Source organism: Prinia subflava, chromosome 9 (genome assembly GCF_021018805.1).
Source record: "Prinia subflava isolate CZ2003 ecotype Zambia chromosome 9, Cam_Psub_1.2, whole genome shotgun sequence".
In the NCBI taxonomy this organism is placed as follows: Eukaryota; Metazoa; Chordata; class Aves; order Passeriformes; family Cisticolidae; genus Prinia; species Prinia subflava.
Genome location: NC_086255.1, coordinates 19,164,897 through 19,187,685, shown reverse-complemented (window position 1 = coordinate 19,187,685; position 22,789 = coordinate 19,164,897). Strand labels below are relative to the sequence as shown.

The following is a 22,789-nucleotide window of genomic DNA, read 5'->3' as shown; positions in this document are numbered from 1 at the left end:
CTTCTGAACTAACGTCATTGATCTCAACAGGACTGAGTTAAAAGAAGAGAAGATATGTTTGATTTACTGGCTTGTTTGCAAAATTGTCACTGTGTTAAAAATGCAGTAGCTTTAGTAGGTAGGTGGATTTAAAAATCCAGGTAGCTTTAGTGACACTCTCAGAAGCTGAACCCTCTTTAGCCTGTGAAAGGGTTCTGTTTCAAGACAGGATACAGCAAGAATAGCTGTATCACAGTATGTACAGTAGGAGTGTTTTTCTGTGCTCCCGAACTTCCTGCTGAAGCAAAGGACCAGTACTAAGATTAAATTCTGCCTTGAAAAGGGAGCTGGTGACCCTTGTAAGTCCTCTATTCTTGCAAATGGTAAGAAGAGCCCATTGTAGTGATTAACTGAATACTCCCCTGGTCTGAGCAATAAGATTGGTGTTTCGTTGACATTTAGATCTTTCAGACAGTGGTCCTTTAGTGGGTGAGTCGTGCACTAAACATGCTCTCTTTCTGTCTAGCATGTTTTTATGTTTTTTTAATACCACAGTACCAACTACCCAGTCTAAACAGTTTTACAGCATAAACCATCAGTATCAGAGAGCTTAATGTAAAGTGCTTTGTTACTGTGAAGTCTGCAATCTCTGAATATTAGGGAAACTGGCCAAAGTTGCTGTGTAATCAACAATATGTGCCTAAGTTAAATCCTAATTATGACAAGCTGTTTTGTGATCTTCATGTAAGTTGCGAATTTCAGTTAGACTGCAAGGGAATCTGATCTTTAACAACATTAAGATTTACAGTTCTAATTGAAAGCGAAAACCTGATACTCCCCCTACTCTTGTAAAGAAAATATAAGTTTGTTGTTCCAAAAGATGTATTAATGGAGAGTGTGGTGTGTATCCATCCTCCGCTACCAAGTGTGTTTTCATTGTCTCATTCTATCGTGCAGTGATGAAGTCCCATTTTTCTTAGTAACCAAGTGCAGCTTTTTCATCCTGAAACTCACTGGTTTGAATGAGGCTGGAGGAATTGACAGGATGATAATCTGGTCTGTAGAAAGGATCAGTTTAGGGAAAGAAGAATTTGAGTTTTGATCCCTAGTCTTACTGTATTTAATGCTGTCCAAGTACTTGTAACCAGTCAAGTGTTCTATAAAGCACACTTAAATAAGCATTATTGTAAGTATGTCTTATCATCTGGATTTCCATGTGCTGTTGAGAGGTGACACAATTGTAATGTTACACCAGCATATTATCTGACAAATTGGAGAAGTTGTTCTTAAGCCAAAAATGTTGAATCATCATGTTCCTTTTAACCCCTCACAAGTTAGTGGTGTTGGCCTTATTTGAACTGGTGGCTGAAATGTAAGAGATGGCATAAGGACTCCCAAAGTCCCTTTTTAATTACAGTTTTTCTTTAGTTAACAGAACTTTGATGTTCTTCCCTGTGCTCTTAACTTTTAAAACAGCACGTGTAGTTTTTCTTCCTTTGCTTCCTTGCCATAATTTGACAGTTATGTTAACATACTTTCTGACAGACTTTTTTGCTTTCATACTTAAGACTTCTCAATAGGAACTGTGATAAAATGGAATTTCACTTATCTCAGAATAAGGAGTTTGGGTTTTTCCCTCAGCAAAATAATTGAATTATGTTGGTAAATAGAAAAGCAGCAGCTTGTCTAAGGATTCAGGAATTGCAGGGTTTTTTTCTCCCTGTCTCAAAGAAGCTCATATGACACATAAGTTCAATATTTGATTAATGGTATAAATGCCAGTGATCCTGTGACACTATTAGCCATTAGACTTGTTAACTTTTATTAGGAATAAAAAGTAGGTTTCAGCAAGTTGAGCCAAGTGTTTTACTTAAATATTTCTGGTCTCAAAATCATTCAAGTTACTTTTAATGCATCCTTCTGTGCCTATGTACTGGCTGTGTTGTGGTTGCCTTCACCTGCTTTTTAATGATTTTTCTCCTAAATCCCCTTCAGGGCTCCTCATTTCTTGATTCCTCCTGTTTTATTTGGCTGAGTTTGGTTTTTGTTTTGGTTTTGGTTTTTTGTTTGTTTTCTTGGTCAATTTCCCTAGTTCTGGTTATTCTCTTCTGTATTTCTTTTCCATTCCCAAAGCGTCCCTTGATCATCTTGCAAAGTTCAGGAAGCTTGTTAGCTGTTTTTTCTCCAGCTCAATAGCTCAGTGCCTTCTTGTACTGCAGCTTTAGAGGGGATCCTTCCTGGCCAAAACAGCAAGTACAGAAGAGTGCCCTTTTTAATTGTTTGGTTGAGAGGCTTATACAGTTATGTTGAGAGCAAGACAGAAGAGTTTTTAAGTTAGGATGTCTTGTGGGGTTTTCCTGTCTTTTCCAAGCAAACATTCAGTGTTGCAGAAATGCAATTTGTATTCAGGCAAAGAGCTGCAAGAGGTCCAATGAACCTGGTTGTACATTTGTACTCTGCATGTGATTATCACGGTGTTTTATCTATAGTAGGATGTTACAGAGGAGGCGGAAGGTGGGACAGGGTCTATATAGTTCATGGGTTCACACAGTTCCAAGAGTATAATAGGAAAATGCAACTAAATCTGCCAATGAATTAAAGCATAAATTTAGGCAGCAGTGGCCTCTGTGGTGTTTACAGAGTGTTCCTACAATCAGATTTTAGGAAGCTCCAGAAATCTGTTTTGTAGATTGCAAGAAAGTGAACTTTACAAGGCATTGCTTGTAAAATACACACATATACCTATGTGTGTGTTTGTGTGTGTATATGTAGACGCAACGCTGACCTTCCAGCCAGCCTTCTGAAACTAACCTAGAGCAGGCTTTTTTCCCCTCTGAGATGAAACTTGCTGTATATTCTTAAAGAGAAAGTGAATCCTAATGAATCAAGTCTAATTGTCTTTTCAAAATTCTTTTTATTTTGCAGAGCTATCTGAAATTGAACCTAATGTGTTTCTTCGGCCTTTTCTGGAAGTAATCCGTTCTGAAGACACTACAGGCCCCATAACTGGATTGGCACTCACCTCTGTGAATAAGTTCCTCTCATATGCACTAATAGGTATGTTATGTGACTTGGTGGGATTTACCAAAATGCCAGCCAAATGCAGCTCTGTGAGCTGTGTCTTTGGCCAAGATACATGCTTGCAGTCTTAATGTGGAGATTGGGGAAATAAGAAAATTGTCTTTAACACTGGGGAAATCAGCATCTGCAGTTTGTTAATATCTTACTGGCTGATCTTTCATGGTGCTACAGCAGTGTCTGGAGACAGAGCCAAAGCCTCTGCTCTTCCCTGGCTGCTGTGTGTGCTTAGGGCCTGCTGGTGGACTGTGCTGGTCACCAGCTGCTTTTTAATGCCCTCCAAGCAAAAGGGCCGGGGAGGGAAGAATACCAGCGTGGATGACAATGGTGCAACATGTGGAGACACAGTAGGATTTATTTAGTTTTGTGGAGTAATATTTCTGCTCTGGAGTGAGGATGATTTTTTGTCGGATCCCAGACCTTGTCCAGTGGTGTGCCAGTACTCTTCACTTTCCACAATTGTCATGGCAGAGGCCATACTGCTGCTGCCCGAACTTTCAACTTTGCCCATTCTCCTTTGTGTCTGTGAAAGACTGGTAATGTGCATGTGGTCAGTTCCCGTGGCTCAGCTGCCTTGTAACTCATTAGCTGGCTTTCTGTCTGCCATCAATGTGTCATCCTGTTGTTAGTGGTACTCGAGTTTTCTCTGTAAGTTCTGTTAGTACTTTGTGATCGTATCTGTGCAAATTACAAAGCCTGTTGTCTGTGTTTGTTTATACATAGTCTCACTTGAGGAAAATTATTTTCTCTGTTTTGCTTCCCCTGAGTTCAGATTTCTCAGTTCTTTTTCTGCTTTGCATTGTAAGGGAAAACTTTGAATTTTTGGTACTGTTGTTTTAAATATTTACTTCTTTGGACATAGCATGAAGGCAGTTAGAGAAAGAAAGGGCTTTACGTCAGAGAAAATCACTTCTGTGGGAAAGACACAAAACTAAAATGAGCAAAAATAGAGACTTGCAGGAAAAAAGATTTAAATGTCGGATGAAAATCTAGTTTATGAAAACCTGAGTTAGTGGATAGTATTTGATACAATTAAGTGGCATGAATATAACTAGATTGATGCAATAATGACATAAGTTCCTAGGATAATAAAGAAATCTTAAAAAATCAGCCTGTAAAACATGTCTCCCTGAAGGATTAAGCAATAATGCAAAATAGAGGACTTTCAGCATTACAGTGAGGGGTGGACTCTTCTTGTGAGCTTTTATGATCTGTATCACATGTCCAGGCAAATATCTGCACAGGCAACTGACAACAAACACTTGATTTGAGGCAGAAACAGGAAAAAATGAGGTTAAGAATTTGTAGCCTTCCTCTAGCTGCTTGTTGTTTAGAGTATTAATTGGGTCACTCCAACAAGAGTGCATCCCTATAACTGTTGGTGATTGTGTGTCTTTGGAGTAGATAGAGGAAGACTCTCTGCCTGGCTTTTTTTCTGAGGCAGAACCTGTAATCTAAGACCTTGGTTGTTGCTTCAGGTGACATTCAGAGCAGCCTTGTCCTTTGTGCTGCTCCAGATACCAGTTAGACTGGGATTAGTAGTGCTGGCTGAACATCTGGCTAGGTTGTGTTGTTAAATGAAAGCTTTTTGGTATTATATTTTCTTTTTGTAATATGAGACTAAAGGTAGTCTAAAGGCTGTTTGCCTAAACATAGGAAATGCTTAAAACTGTTCTTAATGTGTAAATGTTTCAAACCATACAGAGCAAGAGAGAAGGATGTTGGCATAACCATGATAGGGAAATTGCAGTGTGGCAGATATTTACAGCATGTTTTAGGGCAGCATAATGACAGGTGAAGCCAGCACTTTTTAAAAAAGTGACATTAGCTTTGTCTGTTTTGTGAGTGGTTGGTTTTTGCTGTACACACTGGGTTGAAAACCAGGGTGCAGTGAAAGGGCCAAACTCCTGTGATAAATATCTTTGTTTAAAATGGCTTTCTTTTCCCATTTCCAAAGTATTTCATAGCTAATCCTTGTGCAGTCTCATTGTTTTTTTATTCTGTCACATGTCAGAGGTGGTTATCTGTCTCCTTTTTAGGCCAGTATTGCTGAGGCGTATGTTTTAAAACCAGTTAGAAAAGAATAATTCTTGAGTAGAGTTTAAGACTTCTGATGTCTAGTAGTTTGAATTTCAAATTCACTAATGGTATAGTGTGCAGTCACAGCTCAGATACAATTACTTGATATCCACCATGTGTGTGTCTTAGCAGGAATAGTTAGCCTTACAGTGATTATCCTCTGCTCTAAGTACTTCTACAAGTTTTAGTTGATAAACTACACAATAACTTTTGAAGTACTAGAAAACTGTTTGGCAATACTAAACTCCCATTGATCTTTATCCCTCAGAGTAGTTATTTCCTTGCTCAGCAGTTTCACAGTAGCTAGTGAGCTGTCAGCCTACTGGATGAGCTCAGACCTTAGCTAGAGGAAGACTAGTGGCTAAATTTCAGAATTGGGTTTTCTATATTTCCCTCAGAAAAAGCATGAGCTCTTTTTATTGTCCACAGCAGCTTCTGGCTCCATTTCTAAAGTTAGCTTTCCCTGATATTCCTGAAAACTACATATCTGTAAGTAACTGTTGCTCAGCTCCCAGTGAGAGGACATGCTGTTTAAGGAGTTTAAAGCTTGTTCTCCCCTCTACCTTGTCTGTCTCCTTGGTGATTTATTTAGTTCCATTAAAGGTGTTGCTGAGCAGGCTTCTGGCTTTCCTGAATTCCCACTGGTTCAGAGCCTGGATTTTCTGATTTCTGTTTATTCTTTTGCCCAACTGTTGTAAGACTGCACCTGGTATGAAATACGTGTGTCTAGATAGGGTATCTAGATCTTTGCATTGTAGATGGCAATTTTCAAAGTGTTACTGTGCTCACTCAAACTTCTTGTTAGTGATTCTGAGCAGGCATCGATACATCTTTCCGTACTGTTTTCTCACAAGGGAACAAAGATTTTTTTCTGTATCTTGTTTCTGTAAAGTAGAAGTATCTGTGCTTTTAATTGAACTCAAGAGGCTTTATAAATTGACCTGAATTTGTAGTGCTGTTCCAGGGAGCCAGAACTGGAGTAGTCAGGCGTGATGTGTGTTGGGAGAGAGGTGTTGAAGGTAGGGGCTAGGACAGCAAAGCAGTACTCACAGATGTGTTAAAGAAGCATGTGCACAGCTTGTTTGCATTTCCTTTTCGCACAGACTGTTTATCTGTAACAACAAGTAAATATATCCCTAAGACTAGAGTAACTCACATCTACTGGAAAAGGTGACAGTGAAGTGTCCTGCCTGTGGGAGCCTTTTGTGCAACCAGTTGCTTTTTCGTGTTGATTCCCACTGGGCTGCGTTCCACTGTGGTTATTGAGGTTGGTTAACAATAATGCTAATGTAGGTGCTGGCATTGTAACACCACTGGTCTTTGCCTAATTTAATTAAGACAATTCAGAATGAGCCTACACCACCACTGGTGATTTAAGCTATTACCTCCATGAATAAGAGTACATGAGATACTAACCTATGACTGATTTTATTGCCTCTGGTAGAAGAGTAGTAGCTTCTCACTGGATTATAAGCCATTATTGAAGGTATGCAGAGGACTGCTTTTGACAGCCAGGCCTCTTACCTAATATTCCCATATCAGCTTCCCCCTGTCAGTTTTGTATCCTGTTGTGTGCTGCTGCTAAACTAGGTGACCAATTGGTTTGAGAACAGCCTTCTTGATAGCTCAGTGAAGTTTGCCTGGTAAACCAGGAGAGGAACTCACTCTAAACTAGGCAAGATTTCTCTGTGTGTGTGTGTGTGTGTGTGTGTGTGTGTGTGTGCGTGAACAATGTCAAAAGTAAGCAAGATCTGTTCTTAATAGAAATGTGTAAGAGATGGCAATGGCAAAGGGCTGTTCCTGTGCAAGTTTATGTGATTCTGAAGTACACTAGTGCCATTTCAGTTTCATGCAACTGTGAGAAATTTCTTATCCTGGAGCTGCTCAGGATAAGAGTGTGGTAGAGGTTGCTGTCTCTGGACCACAATAAGGGCAGCTTTCTTTAATACCAGGGGCTTATAGCCCTTCTTAGAAGTGAACATTACTGGAGTCAAAGAGGGAATCTGCAAAATTTCTCTGCAAAGCGTACAAGGTCTTGCGTGGTTCCTCTGTCAGCATCCTTCTCGCTGGAGTTCAAGAGGCCCCATTGCCAATTAATGAGGTATTAAGCAATGTTTAGGTTGTCTCCTTTCTTTCCTAATGACTGTTTAGGTAGAAGGGTATCAAGATTCTTGCACAGTGCCATATTGTCTAAGTGAGAATGAAATCAAAGCCAGAGGCAGCTTTTCTGAAGCCACTGTAATGTAGCATGAGATACAGTTACTAGCAACAATCTCATCCTAAACATTCTCTCAACTGCACCATTGTTTGTAGCTGCAAAAGACTGAAATAGAGAGAAGGAGCCTTGATGAATGATTGGAGTGGGAGGCCTGCAACTCTGATATCTAAACTGTGATTGTGTCTGTCTGCTGTTTTCTCTGGGGAAAGCTACTGGTCTGTTCCTTCCCAGCTCTCGTTCCTTGAGAGGGATGTAGAACAAGAGACAATTTTCACTTCTCAATTTAGTGGAACCTGTTTGGCATTTTCTTCTCATGACAGTAAATTTTAGGTTCCCTATGTTTAAGAGCTGTTTTTTCTTTATTCCTAAGGAGGCACTGAATGCATTTAATAGCTGATTGTGCTGTATTGTAAGGAACAGAACACAGTCTTAGAAGTTAACTTCTAAAACATAGAGAATCAGAAACAACATAATTGTAATTATTTTCTTTGTTAAGTTATATCTTTTTTCAAATGTAAGCACTTTCTTGATATAGCTTTCTGAAAGCTCACAGTTGTAAAATTTTTCTGTTAGTGGAAGGTGAATTATGTTCTTGTTGGGTCAACTCACTGCAAGTCACATAAATCGAGGAAGCTGAAGGTCACACAGAATCTCCATGTAGATGTCTCCCCACAGAGGTGGTGAACTGTAGATTGCTGTTCCCTGATGCATATTTTTATTCTGTTATTCAGATCCCAGCCATGAGGGCACAGCAGAGGGGATGGAGAACATGGCAGATGCTGTCACTCATGCTCGATTTGTGGGCACAGATCATGCGAGTGATGAGGTCGTCTTGATGAAAATCCTACAGGTAAGAGGAGAGAAATGGTAATTACCATAATGGTTGCTGCCTGTTGTGGAACATATCCTGTTACATAGAGATGAAGAGGAGGGAGCAATGTTTTGACTCTGTAGGAGCTTAGTGACAGACTTTATTTTTAAACAGATGGCTCATATACCTGTGGTAAAAGCTTTTCCAAATGAAAATAGTTAAAAGCTTACATTAGATGATTTTAAAATTATGAACTTGATAATGTGGTAGTGTTGATAAGTCTACGTTATGCATGATCTCTGTTGGGGCCGTTAATTAAGAATATGGAGCTCTCAAACTTATTTTTGAGAAAAATTCTATGTAGAGACAAAACTATGGAATGTATACCTCTTTGGTCTATGTAATTCTGAGCAGATATCTAGTTCCTGAATAATTATTAATATTGGGTAGCATGCAGCATATCAGGGGTCTTGTCTCCTAATTGACTTCTTGAGCACAGCATTCAGTTTGAAATTACTCCAGGAGTCTTTCTTCAGGAAACCAACCTCCTCTTGGGCATGCATGCAAGTGTCCTTGCAGTGTGGTCCATATGGGTGCTGTTCTTCGCAGGTGCTGAGGACGTTGCTGCTGACCCCAGTGGGAGCCCACCTCACCAATGAATCGGTGTGTGAGATCATGCAGTCCTGTTTCCGCATCTGCTTCGAAATGAGGCTCAGTGGTAGGTTTGTGCATACTTCTCCCGTTAAGAACCTGATTTCCTCAGCATTAACTAGTTCATTAACATGTTGTAGAGCATGCATCCATGGAAAGCTGCTGCGCTTTATATTATTGTGTCTTTCTACAACTTCATGGAAAATTTGTTGGGCGTTCGCGGCACAAGTTTGGTTTGCTCTTTTCCCCAGCTGTGTAGCGCCACCGTGTGATGCTGTGACCGTTTGCAGTAACACGGGGTTGGAGCTGGTTTTAATAAATTTGCCGTAATCTCTGTAAACAAGACTCGGAGGGGAGTCTGCTTGAAGAAGCCTCTTGATAATATCACACTGAGTAATGACACCTGTGTTATTTGTTTTTGTCTTCGCAGAGTTATTGAGAAAATCTGCAGAGCACACTCTGGTCGACATGGTGCAGCTGCTCTTCACAAGGTAAACCTGCTTGTGTTTGCCTCAGCATTGCCGAGATGGCCCTCTAAGGACAGAAAGATTCCACACTTCCACTTAAGGGCCCTCAGAAAAATCATCCAAAATGGTCATTATTTAGAGGTGGAAGGGGATGAAGGATTTGGCACTTTTCTCTAGGGCTGACCCTGTCAGACTGAAGGGAGACAGAGGTAAGGAAGGTTGCCTGGTTTAAGGTGTCCTTTGAGGAGAGATGGGCAGCCAAGTAATGAAGAGCTTTAGGATAGAGAACCAGTTTCAGGGCAGAGAATGCAAACTTCACTGAAAAAAGGTGCTCTAAAAAATATAGCTCTCTTTAGCAGAGAGAATAGAAATGGTGTTGAATAGCCACATACTGATTTCAAGCTGAGAGCTTTGACCTCACTCATCAACAAACGTTTGAAACTCTGGAAATCCTGTGTCTTGGACAAATGTTCTGTCCTTTTCAGCACCCTTCAGATAATTAAGATGACTTCTTTAAAACTTAAGTAAGTTAATTAACTTCAAAACTGTTTCTCCAAATAATGAAGTAATCATAGACTTTCTCTGGGTATTGTAAAAAGGAAAATTTTATAGGTACAGATATTCTTCCAGTAGAAAAGGATTTTGGTGAAACTGACAGCTTATGAAACACAGTTTCATCCTATTTTTTTCCCATTGTCACACATTTCCAATGGGATCTCAGGGTTTTTTTCTCCTCTGCATGCCCTACATTGTGCACTGGATGACTGTTTGGGCAAAGTCAGAATCAATCTCAAAGAGGAGAGACCACATTACCTTTTCTCCAAATGCATAAGTGAATTTTACTTGGTGCTTTTTCATTTCTTACTGTGTAATCCTCTCCTCTGTCCTTCTTGATAAGGCTTGGAGACACCATCACCATCTGTGGCTGTGGACATTGGGACAGAGATGCAAGGCAAAGGCAGCAACTGCAGGGGTGGTTCAGCTGTCTTGCTTTCCAGAAAAAGAAACAGCTAAAGCTGTGCTCCGAGGCTTTTATACCCTCATCAAGTAAAGACAGAACTGTAGTAAAGAAACAGAAGAGAGAGCAGGGTGTGTGGAATTGTAGAGCTGTACATGCTGTCGTTTGGTAGCACAGGTGAGAGCAGTCTACCTCATTCTGATACGGGAACTGTTTATCTCCAAAGATTCAACATCTGCTGCCCTCCACAACTGTGTTTATATGATGCAGAACACAGGATAACTGCTGGGGTTTCTACAAATTCAAAGAGAAGAATTGCCATGACTAGTAATAACATGTACACTGCAAGATGTATGGATGACACTGACTCAGCAGCTGTTTTTAGCAGCATCAGAGAAACCTGTTTTGAACAATGTAAATAGTCCACTGCTGAAAACATACGCTGAAGGAAAAGAGATGGTCTTTACATGGCAGGAAAATCAATATTAAAAAATAGCCATTAGTAGTAATAGCGTGCAAAGCACCTCTCATCTCTATTTGTGTGGGAGGAAAAGACATTAGGAGAGTTCTCTTTGTGAAAAAACCTAATTTGAGTTTTCTAGTATCTGCAGCATGACCGGAAAGACCAGCCTGTTTCTTTCCCCTTCTTGTTAATCCATGTAAGCTTATGTATTTTGGCTTGCTCTTTGTATTTCAGGTTGCCTCAGTTTAAAGAAGAGCCCAAAAGCTACATGGGAACAAACATGAAGAAGGTAAGACTCAGCACTGTGTTGACTGTTCTGCTCCTGTCTTTGGCTTGTGCTCATTTCTATTTTGTTTGTTTTCACACTTGTATTTCTTCGTTTCTACAAGTGCCAGTTCACTGAAAGAGCATGTTTAACCGCATAAATGGGCATAGATTCATTAATTGTGTAGGACTAAGTCCACATAGTCCAGTGGCAAGTCTTTTTAATGATACTGCTGCCTAAGTGAGACAGTCTGGATTCTGGGAACAGCCATCAGCTGCTGTGGGCCAGAAAACCCCAGCAAGTTCTGGGACCTCATGGTGTCATTGTCTGGTTATTTGCTGTTTTCTGCTCTCTCTCCAGCTTCTTTCTCATCATTCTTTGTTCACTACAAGTCTAATACTGAGCTCTTGGGACATATTTTTCTCCAGTTCCTCCTGTGTAGAAGGGAAACTTTTTGAGGCTGGTGAAACAGCATGAAAGCATGAAATCGGCTTTTGTAGAAAAAGTTTTGGTGACTTCTAGAAGGGGTATTGTTCTGTGGTGAACACCTTAGTTCACATGATCAATGCCATCTCTGTCAGCAGCCAAATCAAAGTAGACTTTCTTTATCTCCCTTTCCCTAAATGTACAGTTTTCTGAGCATGGAAGTTCTGGGTTTGCTCAATGCCACCATCTTGATCAATACAGTGAGGTTTTTAGCAGCTGGATTCAGTATTTCAAATACCATGATGTGACCTTATATGATTATTAATGTAGTAGTTTCTTTTAAGAGAGGTCCTATTGAGAAACTGCGTGTATACTTCTATATTCTTAATATTCCATGTGGAGAATGTCAGTAAATGTAATAGAGTCTGCTGTCAAGAGCAACAGAATGGGGAAAATTGCTAGAGAAGAAATAACAACCTTTCAGCTTAACACTGAATGTACAGTTTATAACTTCCACTCTTTATTTCAGTGAGTTGAGAAAAGGGACAGCATAGGGTAAGCATACATTTCAGAGCCAGTATAGCAGAGTTTTGAGAGACTGAATGCTTGGTTGTAGGAATCTGAAATGTAATAAAGCTTAAGCCTTTACTTCTTGTACAGTAAACTCCTGACTGCTTGTTTCCCTTGCTGTGGGAGAAGTCACAGGATTTGTGATGATGGTAGGCTGGCATACGGAAAGCTAAAAGAGATCAGGCTAATGTGTGGCAGGTATCAGGCTTTGTCATGGTCTGTGTACAGAAAGTGTTCAGTGAAGGTGATGGAGTTTAGGAAGGCTGCCCTTACCAAGTGATGGCTGCTCCCAGCCCGGTTAAGTGATGCTCTGTCTTGTGTCCAACCTGTGCAGTTACCCTGTACTGTCTCTTTGCTCTGCATGCCAGGAGTGTGCCCTGCAGCCTTGCACTCTGCCAGGTTATTCTTCTCTTTGGGTTTATTTTGCTTTGTTTAAACCATGCATTTGCCTATCTTTCACAGATTTCTTCAGGTCTCCTCAACAAACTGGAGCTAAGTAGTGGGGAACAGCCCAAAGCCCTGAACCAATTAGAGAGGGTATTGATCTTTAAGAACCTGAAGGTCTCTCTCTCCCTTCTCCCTTCTTACCTTACTCCCCTCTTCCTTCTCTTGTAAACACCACCTGAGAGATAGTTACGTTGTGTGCAGCAATTCTCCCTCCACTCATTTGACACAGCATGGCTTTTGGAGACAGTGCATGCCGTGGTTGCTTTGCAGTGTTGTGGCTGCAGCCGGGGCAGGCTTGGGAGGGAGAGACCCTTGTTTTTCTGCAGTATTGAGTGTCTTGGTGAGTGCCACCTAAGACACCATCACAGCATCCTCTGGAGGAAGGGAGTGGGAGGGCATGGGTAAGATTTGACAGTGAAAACCCAAAAAAAAGAAACATAAAAAGTGTAGATTTGTCTCTGAATTGTTGTGTGTCTTGCCTGTTGATCTTAATTATAGACATAGCTCCTCCATATACCTGATGAGTCTTTTGACGCAGCATGCCTTAAAATTTTTGTAGTCCAGGTGAATCTCTGAGCTTTGTTACTTGGTACAGGGCCAAAGAGTTCAATGCTTTCTAAAGGTTTTTTGAAGGAGACTGCTGTATATTTTCAACATCTTTGTTCATGTTTCTGCTGAAATTAGGTACGTGTCCAGCACAGTGTATGCTAATGGGGGATCAGTGGGGCCAAACTGAAACATGTTAGTGCCTGCTAATTCCCCTAGCAAATACTTCTAAAGAAATACTGTAGGCATGCAGATTATTTGGTTTGGATCAGTCATAGTAACCCTGAAAAACTAACTGAGACAGGACTGTTCTCAAGTTTTTCATGTTGGTTCATAAACTTAATGTAGCTTTATTTTTTGTCTGCCATTAATGTTACTTAGTCCAAACAGAGCTGAACAGAACATTGAGAAATGCCACTCTTTTGTCCTGTGTCTAAGACAAAATAGTTATACAAAGAGGATAATTTGAAAGGCAGTGGCCCAGGACTTGCAGATTTATGCAGAGTTACACAGGAAAAAAGACTAAGAAATGTTTCCCTTTGCAGTAGAAAGTGTTCTAGGTAAACATTGGGTTCTGCTGTGGGAGTTAGCAGGAAGATAAATCTGAATTTTCACAGATTTTTGGGGTGGATTTTGTTCATAGTTGCCTAAGAGGCAAAAATGCATTTCACCAAATAACCTTCAATTAGTTGTTGCAGTACAGGCAGGTACGTAAATGAGATGACTGGACTGCCTCGGTGTCTCCAGGACTTGGATCGTGGACTGCGTTCTCTCTGCATGCTTTTGTGTCTTGAACGCTACTTGGTGTGCTGACCAGTTCCATGCTGCATCTAGAATGAGCTCGTGTTTTAGTATAATCACTTTCATTACTAATCATTGGCCCCTGCCCTTTTCTCTTGAGGCTTACAGTATCTTATGGAAAAACAAACGAGTACAGGTAAGGTGGCTTGTAGAAAAATGAGATCTCATGGACCCTTTAAAAAGAATCTTGTAGTATTACATTTTTCTTTACCTCCTAGACCTTAGCTAGGGTTTTATTCGTAAAACCTCATCTATCAAAGGAAGCATTTGGAGTCTTGTAGTTTTTTTCTTCTATAATTTTGTGAGCATTTTTTATGCAAAGATAACTCTGATAAATGTAATTGAATCTGTACAGAATTCCCAGATGAATGAATAGTACATCTGAGCTCCCTCTCTCATTTCTAAAGAATATTTTTTAAATACTAACATTAAATGATTTTTACCATCAAAAGTACAAGCTTAATGTAGTCTCAAGGATGCTGATAATTAAAAGCTCTAATATCACTGAGCACGTAAGAGAGAAGGAGAGTTTTAGATAATGTATAAGATTCAGGATATGTTAGTGATCTATTAAATGCCATTTAGCTGCTGCATTTAGTCAAAAAGGCAATGTTAGGTTTAAAGTATCAGTGTGTTAACATACAGTGAAGCTTTCTAGAGAAACTGTTAAATGCCTTGGAATTGAAAGCAAAAACAAGATTTAGAAATAGTTCCTTTAGTCAAAGGCAAACTGTACAAGTGTTTTTTACAGTTTTCATCCTGATATTAAAAGCAAGGAGTTGTGAGGTTGTTATCTTTTAATTCAAAGAAAATCCAGGAGGAATGGTGTTACTTTGCTGTCCTTTGATACATGTATTGTTTTAGAATTCCCAAACTCCGTGTTTGTTTATTAAAACAGCATTTAGCCTCTTGACACTGGTGAAATGTTTTTATTAAGCATTTCTATTTGCTTCTGCAAATTTTTAAAGCTGTGCAATAGTTTGCTTCATTGAAGCAAAAGGAGATAGCAAAAGAAAATGAGGGATGGCAAAATTATATGGACGTAGTCCTATGTAGTCCTACTGGGTAATTCTAATAAAAGGATACCTGTTTGTGGAGATTGGGTGGTATGAGATGGAAAAGACCTACTGGGTAATCTCATCTCACCCCACCCATCCCTCCACTCCCTGCAAAGAAAAAAAGAACCGAAACAAAAAAACCTCTCCCTCCCTCCCCAAAACGCCCCCCTAAAAAACCAAAACCAAACAAATAAAACACAAAAAACAAAACCAAAAAAACCTAACCCTCCAAAAACATGAAAAGCCAAACCAAAACAAAAACCACAAAAAATGAAACCCACAAAAACCAACCCAAATCAAAATCCCAAAAAACACTGCAAAAAAAAAAACCCACCTAAAAAGCTCAAATAAACTTAGATTCTGGTCTAAATGATTTGTAGTGTGATTAAATTTTTTGGAGTCTTTAAAATTCAAGTAAGTTTTCTTGCTTGCCTGACTACACTGTTTCCCATCCATATGAAGGTGTTGTGACTCAGTCTCTGAAAGACAGTACAGGTTCATCAAAATGATTACATATGGGCCTGTATCTTATGATCCTCAAGATGGAATCTTGGAAGTTAAAACACCAGACAATCACAGAGGGTAGATTTTATGTCTGAGGAAAAGTGCTTTTTTGGAAGGGCTAGTGTTGAATTGAGATGGTATGTGGTGTTGTATGAAAGGGGAGATTAGAAATAGTAATTAAATTGTCAGGTTGGATTGTCCGATAGAATGTTTCAAATGTTAGGTGTTTCTCAGGGGCACTGAGATGTGAGGGCAGAAGGAGCAGTGCATGGTTAGCCTGTATCAGTAGCTCAGCTCCATGTTGCTGATTCAGTTTTGCATCCTGCTGGAAGTAACTGTTAACCTGGCAAATAATGACAACAAGATTTATTCACTAGAAGCAAAGTCTGTTTTGAAATCGTGTGAAACAGACTTTATTTGGTTTAACATACAATGCTTCCAGGTTTCCTTCCTAATGAAAGTAGTTCAGTACAATGAACCGTAAGTCTTCGGATCTTATTGTATAAGTTATTGAAAAAGGAGAAAAAAAATACAGCTATTTCTGTAATAGTTGGTAGGTAAAACTATCTGATCTAATTTGTAGCTTAAGCCTTTAATAAATGCAACTATTAGTAGTATTTAAGGCTCAGATTTTAGAAATTGGCAAGAATCAAAGGGAACACATTTTATATAGCCCTATGAAGCAGTAAATAGGAAAGATGAGAGAGCTGATAATTTTGACATGAAGGGATTGGGATCCATAAGCATTGTTAAACATTTTGAAATCTGCAAAATTTTATTTTTAGCTGTGTGCTTGTCATGTAACTATTTGCCAGAAGCTGTGATTTAGAAGATCCTTGCTGCAATATTTGAAAGAAATAACAAGGAGCAAAGTAATTCTGAATCTATTAATTAACACACTCAAGGAAACTGTAGCGCAGCTAAAACCTGGGGATTAGTCATCAAACAAATACAACTTGTGGTGTGAAGGAAGTTACACAAATGGTTTACTGCACTGGGATATAACATTTTCCCAAGCTTTGTTTAAATGGGAAGAAGTACAGGCTGAGGCCGTATACAGGGAGTTAGAATTCTACCCAGAAAATAGAAAGAGAAGGAAAAACAGTGATGGAACCTAGAAGGTTTATTGGTATTTAAGAGCAGTAGTAGCTGGAAGGAGGTAAGTTGCAGAAAAAGGAAGAGACTAAAGAATATAGCTGTCTTCTACGTAAGTTAAATCTGATGCTAGACATACAAGAACTAAGGAATATTATAGCCCAAAACAAAACTTAACTGTGATAAATTTACAGAGAAGAACATTGAATAGAGACTGGTACTGAAACTTGCTGAATGGTTTCCACGATGTGCAAGGTACCTCTTCAGTGCTTAAATCTGCACCCAAACTGAGGAGGTGGCAGCATCAGAAAAGCCAACTGCAGTTACCAAACACAAGAGTAGATGGAGTCCTGTACCTGGAGAACTTACATTGGCAGAACTGGTTTTCATGCTGGCTAGAGCCATTAGCTATGTGACTAAATACCATACTGTTCCTAGGAAGTTCTGGAGCATTTCTGCATGCCTGGAATAGCGGTGCTATGCAGCAAGTGCCACACAGTCTGCCCTGCTCCTGCTTTTGTCCTTGTTTTCCTAGTCAAAATTCTGTGTACAAACTAGAAGTCGAATCTTGGTAAACAAGGATATCAAGAGTTATGGTTAGATTTAGATCTGGGGAGAAGTAATGACAGAAGACAGGTGAAAGGAGAATGAGGTTTGTTTCTAAAACACTAGGGTGGTATTTGCAATGTAACATGCACCAGTAGCAAGTGAAGTGTTAGAAATACTTGTTAATAGTGAGCATGGAGGAAAATGAGCATGGCATTGCTACAAAGATGAAGAGTGAATTGAGGCAAGAGATGAGTGACAGCTGCAGCATACTCATGCTTCATTCCTAGCTTGATATATAGATGGTGAAATTTTAGTTTCATGTCAAACCTAACTAATGCTTACTCAGATACTTTAATTGATGCCCTTTGGAACTCTATGAGCTTTGGTAGAAGCAAAGAGATTTGAGATGTGTAGGTCTAAGAGAATTTTTAATCCTAATTTAAAGTTCGGAGGTATTGGTAGGGAATAGGGAGTGCTGTGATAATTGAACTGTTAAGCATACATTAGAGCAGAGTAACTGCAGTTAATTGTCCCTTGATTTAGATGTGGAGTGTTGGCTAATATATGGGGATTCAACTGGTTGTTTGCATGATTTTGAGGTGGTGATTAATTTGTGTGATAGATTTAAGTACTTTTGCCTGACTTTAAAGTTTTTGAGGTGGCCTTTGTGAGTTGTCTTGTGTAATCCATTGTGCTATGTGATTTTGCAATACTGATATTAATGGTTATTGGTTTTCAGTTGAAAATGAGAGCTGGAGGAATGAGTGAATCATCAAAATGGAAAAAACAGAAGAGATCACCTAGGCCTCCTCGACACGTAACTAAGCCCTCTCCTGGGACAGAACAGTCAGCAGGCAATGCTACTAATACCACAGGTAAATTGAAATCTTTTTCAAGAGACCAGACAGCACCCATGCTAGAGTTTTTTTGAATCTTTCTATTTTATTTCTTCTAATACATTATTTTGCATTAATTATTTTCATATTAGTTTTCAGTGACTGTAGCAATAAAAGATACCATAGCTCTTCAGGTACAGGAGAATGAGTTTTCAAAAAATTTCTTCTCAGAAAGATTGGTTAAACATTGAAATGGATTGCCCAGGGAGGTGATGGAGTCACAGTCTCTAGAGGTGTTTAAGGAAAGACTGGATGTGGCTCTCAGTGGTCTGGCTTACATGGTGGTATTGGGACATAGGTTGGACTTGATGATCTCAGACGTCTTTTCCAATCTAATTGATTCTGTGATTCCGTAAAGAACACTTAGATTCTTGGAGCACTACATTTTCATATTTAGAATAGTAAAAATTCTTCACTACTTATATTTCAGATCCATCTGAATTGTAATGCAGTTGCATTTGTTTAGGAAGAATTAAATTGGTCCTGCTTTAGAATCAAGTCAAAATTCTCACTTTGAAGGAATGGTTAATTCTTGATGCGAGTATTTAAAGTGCCATTGTTTTAAAAAGTAAAGTACACCTTTTAGACTATTTTTAGATTCCTTCTTATGTAAATCCTCTGCACCGTTTATCTAACTGTGTAAGTTACCTAATTTGCTGAATCAGTCAGACTCCAGCTATTGTGTTAAATTTGGAGAACTGCTAGTATCTCCAATGTTCATCTATTTAATTCATTAATACCTATCAAGAGTAATCTTATTTTATCTGTGTTCTCTCACATTAGTGTGCTGCTGAGACTATTTGCTGTGTGAAGTAGTAATGAAAGAATTTGCTGTGTTTAATGTATGAATTTGTGGTTGAGGGACAGAGCAATACTAACCATTTTGCTTCTGTTTCTCCTCAGCAAGCGGAGTTGCTTTCATAGATGCTCCTTCTCCCAGCTCCTCTGGGAGCTCAGAAAATGTTTCATCAGCAGTCAGCCCTGTTACAGACAGTGGGTTGGAGTTGTCCTCACAGACAACATCCAAGGAAGACCTTACAGATTTGGACCAAGTCGCTTCTTTGGGACTTAATGCAGGAACACCTTCAAATGAGGCCAAAGCCACTGAAAATCAAAATCAGCCTGACCTCCAGGTACACGAATGTAATTTGCAAAGAAAAGTTCCAACTCCCAGCATAGTCACTTCTCCCCACAACAGTAATGCTATTGAGAGGATCATCGAGCTGCAGATATTTTGAATGGTAAAAAATGCTAGGAAAACTTAAACAGAAGTAGCATGCTGAAGTTGTGTAGCATTTAAAACAAAAAATAAGAGCACAATTTTGACCTCAGAGGCAGTAAGAATTGATAGTTTATAGGAGTAATTTTGAGGTAAAGTCCTTAGTCTCACAACCTAGAGTTATGTAAAGCTTCTGTAGAGGCTCTCTTTTCTCTTAAATTTTGTTTTTCTGATACTCTCCCATTAGTGACCTGTATTGTTTTAATGGTTACAGATTAACTGCAAACACGTGAGACCTTTTTTTCACTTGTCTGGCACTTGTTAACTCTTCTTTTGCTTCTTTCATTCTCAAATGACATTTCAATGAAGAATGAAACTCTGAGGGAGGAGAAGGTCCAATCAGCTTCTGTCGAGTCTATCCCTGAGGTCCTAGAGGAGTGCACATCTGTAGCAGAACATTCTGACTCTGCCTCAGTTCATGACATGGACTATGTAAATCCCCGGGGAGTACGCTTTACTCAGTCTTCTCAAAAAGAAGGTGAGAGGTGGGCAATGCTGCTAAAGTCCTGTCTCATTTCTACTGTTTTGTTTCACTTCCTGCTAAGAGGCTGATAAGCTCCTATCCCTTAGTGAGTCTGTAACAATCAAATTTTTAACACTTGCTAGGCAGCTGCAAAAAGAAAATTCAGATTGCCAATCTCTCATTTTCCTTTAGGAGCAGCTCTGGTCCCATACGGGTTGCCATGTATTAGAGAACTGTTCCGCTTTCTCATCTCGCTCACCAACCCTCATGACCGCCACAACTCTGAGGTGATGATCCACATGGGGCTGCAGCTGCTGACTGTTGCCCTGGAGTCAGCACCCATTGCCAACTGTCAGTCCCTGCTGGGACTCGTGAAGGAGGAGTTGTGCCGGCACCTATTTCAGGTGAGTCTGGCTCGTGTTCGCATGGAATTTGGCACTGGAGAGTCAGATACAAATTTCTATCAAAGAGCATATTGAAATTTAGTATTGTGAGGTTTGGCAGGTCTGCAAACAAACTCTCTCCTGCACTGCAGTGAGAGTTCTGAATTGCAACAAATGGCGCTGTTGCAAAGCCAGAGAAGTTGTCATGCTATTTTCTGCAGACCAGGGCCAAGAGTGTGATTTGAATGAACTGTTACTGTGGGATAACACTGTGTTTTGATATAATTGGTTCTGAGGATGGTATATATAATTGGTTCTAATTATGGATGGCAAAAGAACCAAGTTGTATTACGTAAATTGTTACCACACACAGATAAGAATTAAGTATATTCATCCTCACTAGCAAAAAGTGGGACCAGGAGGTTGAGCAAGGGATTGTTTTTTAAAATATCGTTGCTATGTTGGGCAGTGTGTGGATCTTTGGTTAGTTGCAGGTGGTGCCTGCAGTGCCATAATACTGCTACTTATAGCACATAATGACTTGCCTTTGTAATTCTTAAAGAGTTTTTTGTTTCTGGTTCAGCTATTGAGTGTTGAACGGCTCAATCTGTATGCAGCCTCCCTCAGGGTGTGCTTTCTTCTCTTTGAGAGCATGAGAGAGCATCTGAAATTCCAGCTGGAGGTGAGTTTTTTGAGTATTGCTGGGTGGCTCATTGGCCTTCAGTTAAATGCATATATCTGGACAGTAAAATAGAGTCTAAGTGTCAAATTATGTTTGTATAAATGACTCAGTGTTATGGGTAGGCTGTGTAGGCCTTTTTCTGTTGGGAAATCAAATGTCCTTGAGACTGGTACTATGCTGCCTGCCTTCAGACTGTTTTTTTAGAACTGTAGATCCAGGTGCACAAAATGGGAGAACTATTGGAAAACTTTTTACAGCCTCCTTCAGAATGAGCCATCATTGAAGATGGAATGTTATGGGGGAAGGTGAAGCTTGAATCTCCCTCTGCAGTCCTCAAAGCTATTCACTCTCCTGCTTTTTTTCTTCCCTTAAACTGAGCTGCCCTGTGTTTCTGCCAGATGTATATCAAGAAGCTGATGGAAATAATTACTGTGGAAAACCCAAAGATGCCCTATGAAATGAAGGAGATGGCTTTGGAAGCCATAGTTCAGCTGTGGAGGATTCCCAGTTTTGTGACTGAGCTGTACATAAACTATGACTGTGACTACTACTGTGCCAACCTCTTCGAGGAGCTCACCAAGCTGCTCTCCAAGGTGCTGAACTGGGGCAGAAGGGGGCAGCCACTGACTCAGGGCAGAACTTAAAATTGGGAGTGTGTAAAGGGCCTGTGGCGAGTGCACTGTAGAGATGAGGAAGGCCATTGAACATCTGGAAGCAGAAGAGAAAAAGAATAGTCATGATGCTTTAATAATATCAGAGCAAATAAACTATTAGATACAACCTAGAAAGCTTAGAGTGTTCTGTTCTAGTGTTTTGCATTCCCCTAGCTGTGGGGGGAGACTTACCCTGTCATGATGAGAGAGATATGAAAGTTGACTAATACTTTCATTTTATTTCCCAGAATGCCTTCCCAGTTTCTGGACAGCTGTATACTGTCCATCTGCTGTCTCTGGAAGCATTGCTGACAGTGATAGATAGCACTGAGGCACACTGCCAAGCCAAAGTGCTGAGTAACATACATCAACAAGAGAAGGATGTTGTCAAACCCAGCCCAGAAACCATCAACAGCACCAAAGAAACAAGCAATAGTAAGACCCCTTTCTTTGATATTTTAATATTAAGCTTAGTGTTGTGCTAAACTTGGAGATCTCATTTTGGTTGCTGACATAGTAAACTCCTTAAATACATGTTTTCAGTCTTCCTGCTGCACATTTTTTAACTACACACTGATGTTAATAACCTTGCTATTTGTAAAATCTGCAGATATTAAAATTTATCTCTCATGAGGCTTTATATAAAGACCATGTCAAGACTAGCAGTCGCAACAGAATAAGGGTATGCCATGGAATTCATGCAGACAAGATACTGAGGATACTGCAAAATCATGGTGCTAGAAGGAGCTCCTTTGAATAAGCACATGTTCAATGTAGAGTGATCAGTTCATTATTTCTCTGTTGATACTTTTTTTCCTTGGCTTACGGGTTTGTTTCTGCGTAGGTGTTTGGATTGGGATTTTTTTGTGGATTTTGTTTGTTTGTTTTCTTATTTATTTGTTTTAACTTCTACAGATACTGAGAGAGTATTCAGTGAGGGAAAATCTTCCAGTGTAGTCTCAGAGCCAGCTGGGGCATGTCCTCCCACCAGTGGATGCCTTATGGCTGACCAGATGAAGGAGAGCTGCATGGAACTGGAAGGAGGAAGTGAAGCAGGTAATAGCCTTGGCAGTGCCCTGACACAATACCCCAGGTGTCTGTATCCTAAGAATGGTCATGACATTTGCTGACAGGTCCTGCTAGAGTGTAGACCATGGTAGCTATTGCATTCAAAATTGGAAGGAGGTATATGATGAATGTATGTTTATTATATGTGTGCTTTTTATGCCAACTAGCTGTTATATTTCTTCTGGGAGGAATTAGATCTGGGGGGCACTTTGGGTCAAAATGTGTAAATTCACAGCAGTGCTTAGAGTTTTGAAGTAAGTTAGGGGCTCTTCAGGGAATCAGTAATGTAGATAGCCAAAATAGCTAGAAAATTAAATCTTGTGGCTATGTGAAATTGTCTGGGACAAGAAGCTACTATGCAATTATGCTGAAGAAAATGTGGGTGGGAGGAATGTAGTAA

The 22,789-nt window shown here is 39.8% G+C and overlaps 1 protein-coding gene across 2 annotated transcripts in view; it reads left to right on the top strand.

The window, feature by feature from the left end:
* GBF1 (golgi brefeldin A resistant guanine nucleotide exchange factor 1) overlaps positions 1-22,789 on the top strand; it is a 101,173-nt gene that overhangs the window by 57,651 nt on the left and 20,733 nt on the right. For both annotated transcript variants that reach the window (XM_063405752.1, XM_063405753.1), the window contains exons 4-16: positions 2,905-3,036; positions 8,086-8,204; positions 8,775-8,883; positions 9,247-9,307; positions 10,939-10,993; positions 17,705-17,840; positions 18,765-18,994; positions 19,450-19,618; positions 19,796-20,007; positions 20,570-20,668; positions 21,067-21,261; positions 21,570-21,756; positions 22,237-22,377. In XM_063405752.1, the coding sequence (XP_063261822.1) occupies positions 2,905-3,036; positions 8,086-8,204; positions 8,775-8,883; positions 9,247-9,307; positions 10,939-10,993; positions 17,705-17,840; positions 18,765-18,994; positions 19,450-19,618; positions 19,796-20,007; positions 20,570-20,668; positions 21,067-21,261; positions 21,570-21,756; positions 22,237-22,377 (1,845 nt within the window). The remainder of the gene's footprint in view (positions 1-2,904; positions 3,037-8,085; positions 8,205-8,774; positions 8,884-9,246; positions 9,308-10,938; positions 10,994-17,704; positions 17,841-18,764; positions 18,995-19,449; positions 19,619-19,795; positions 20,008-20,569; positions 20,669-21,066; positions 21,262-21,569; positions 21,757-22,236; positions 22,378-22,789) is intronic.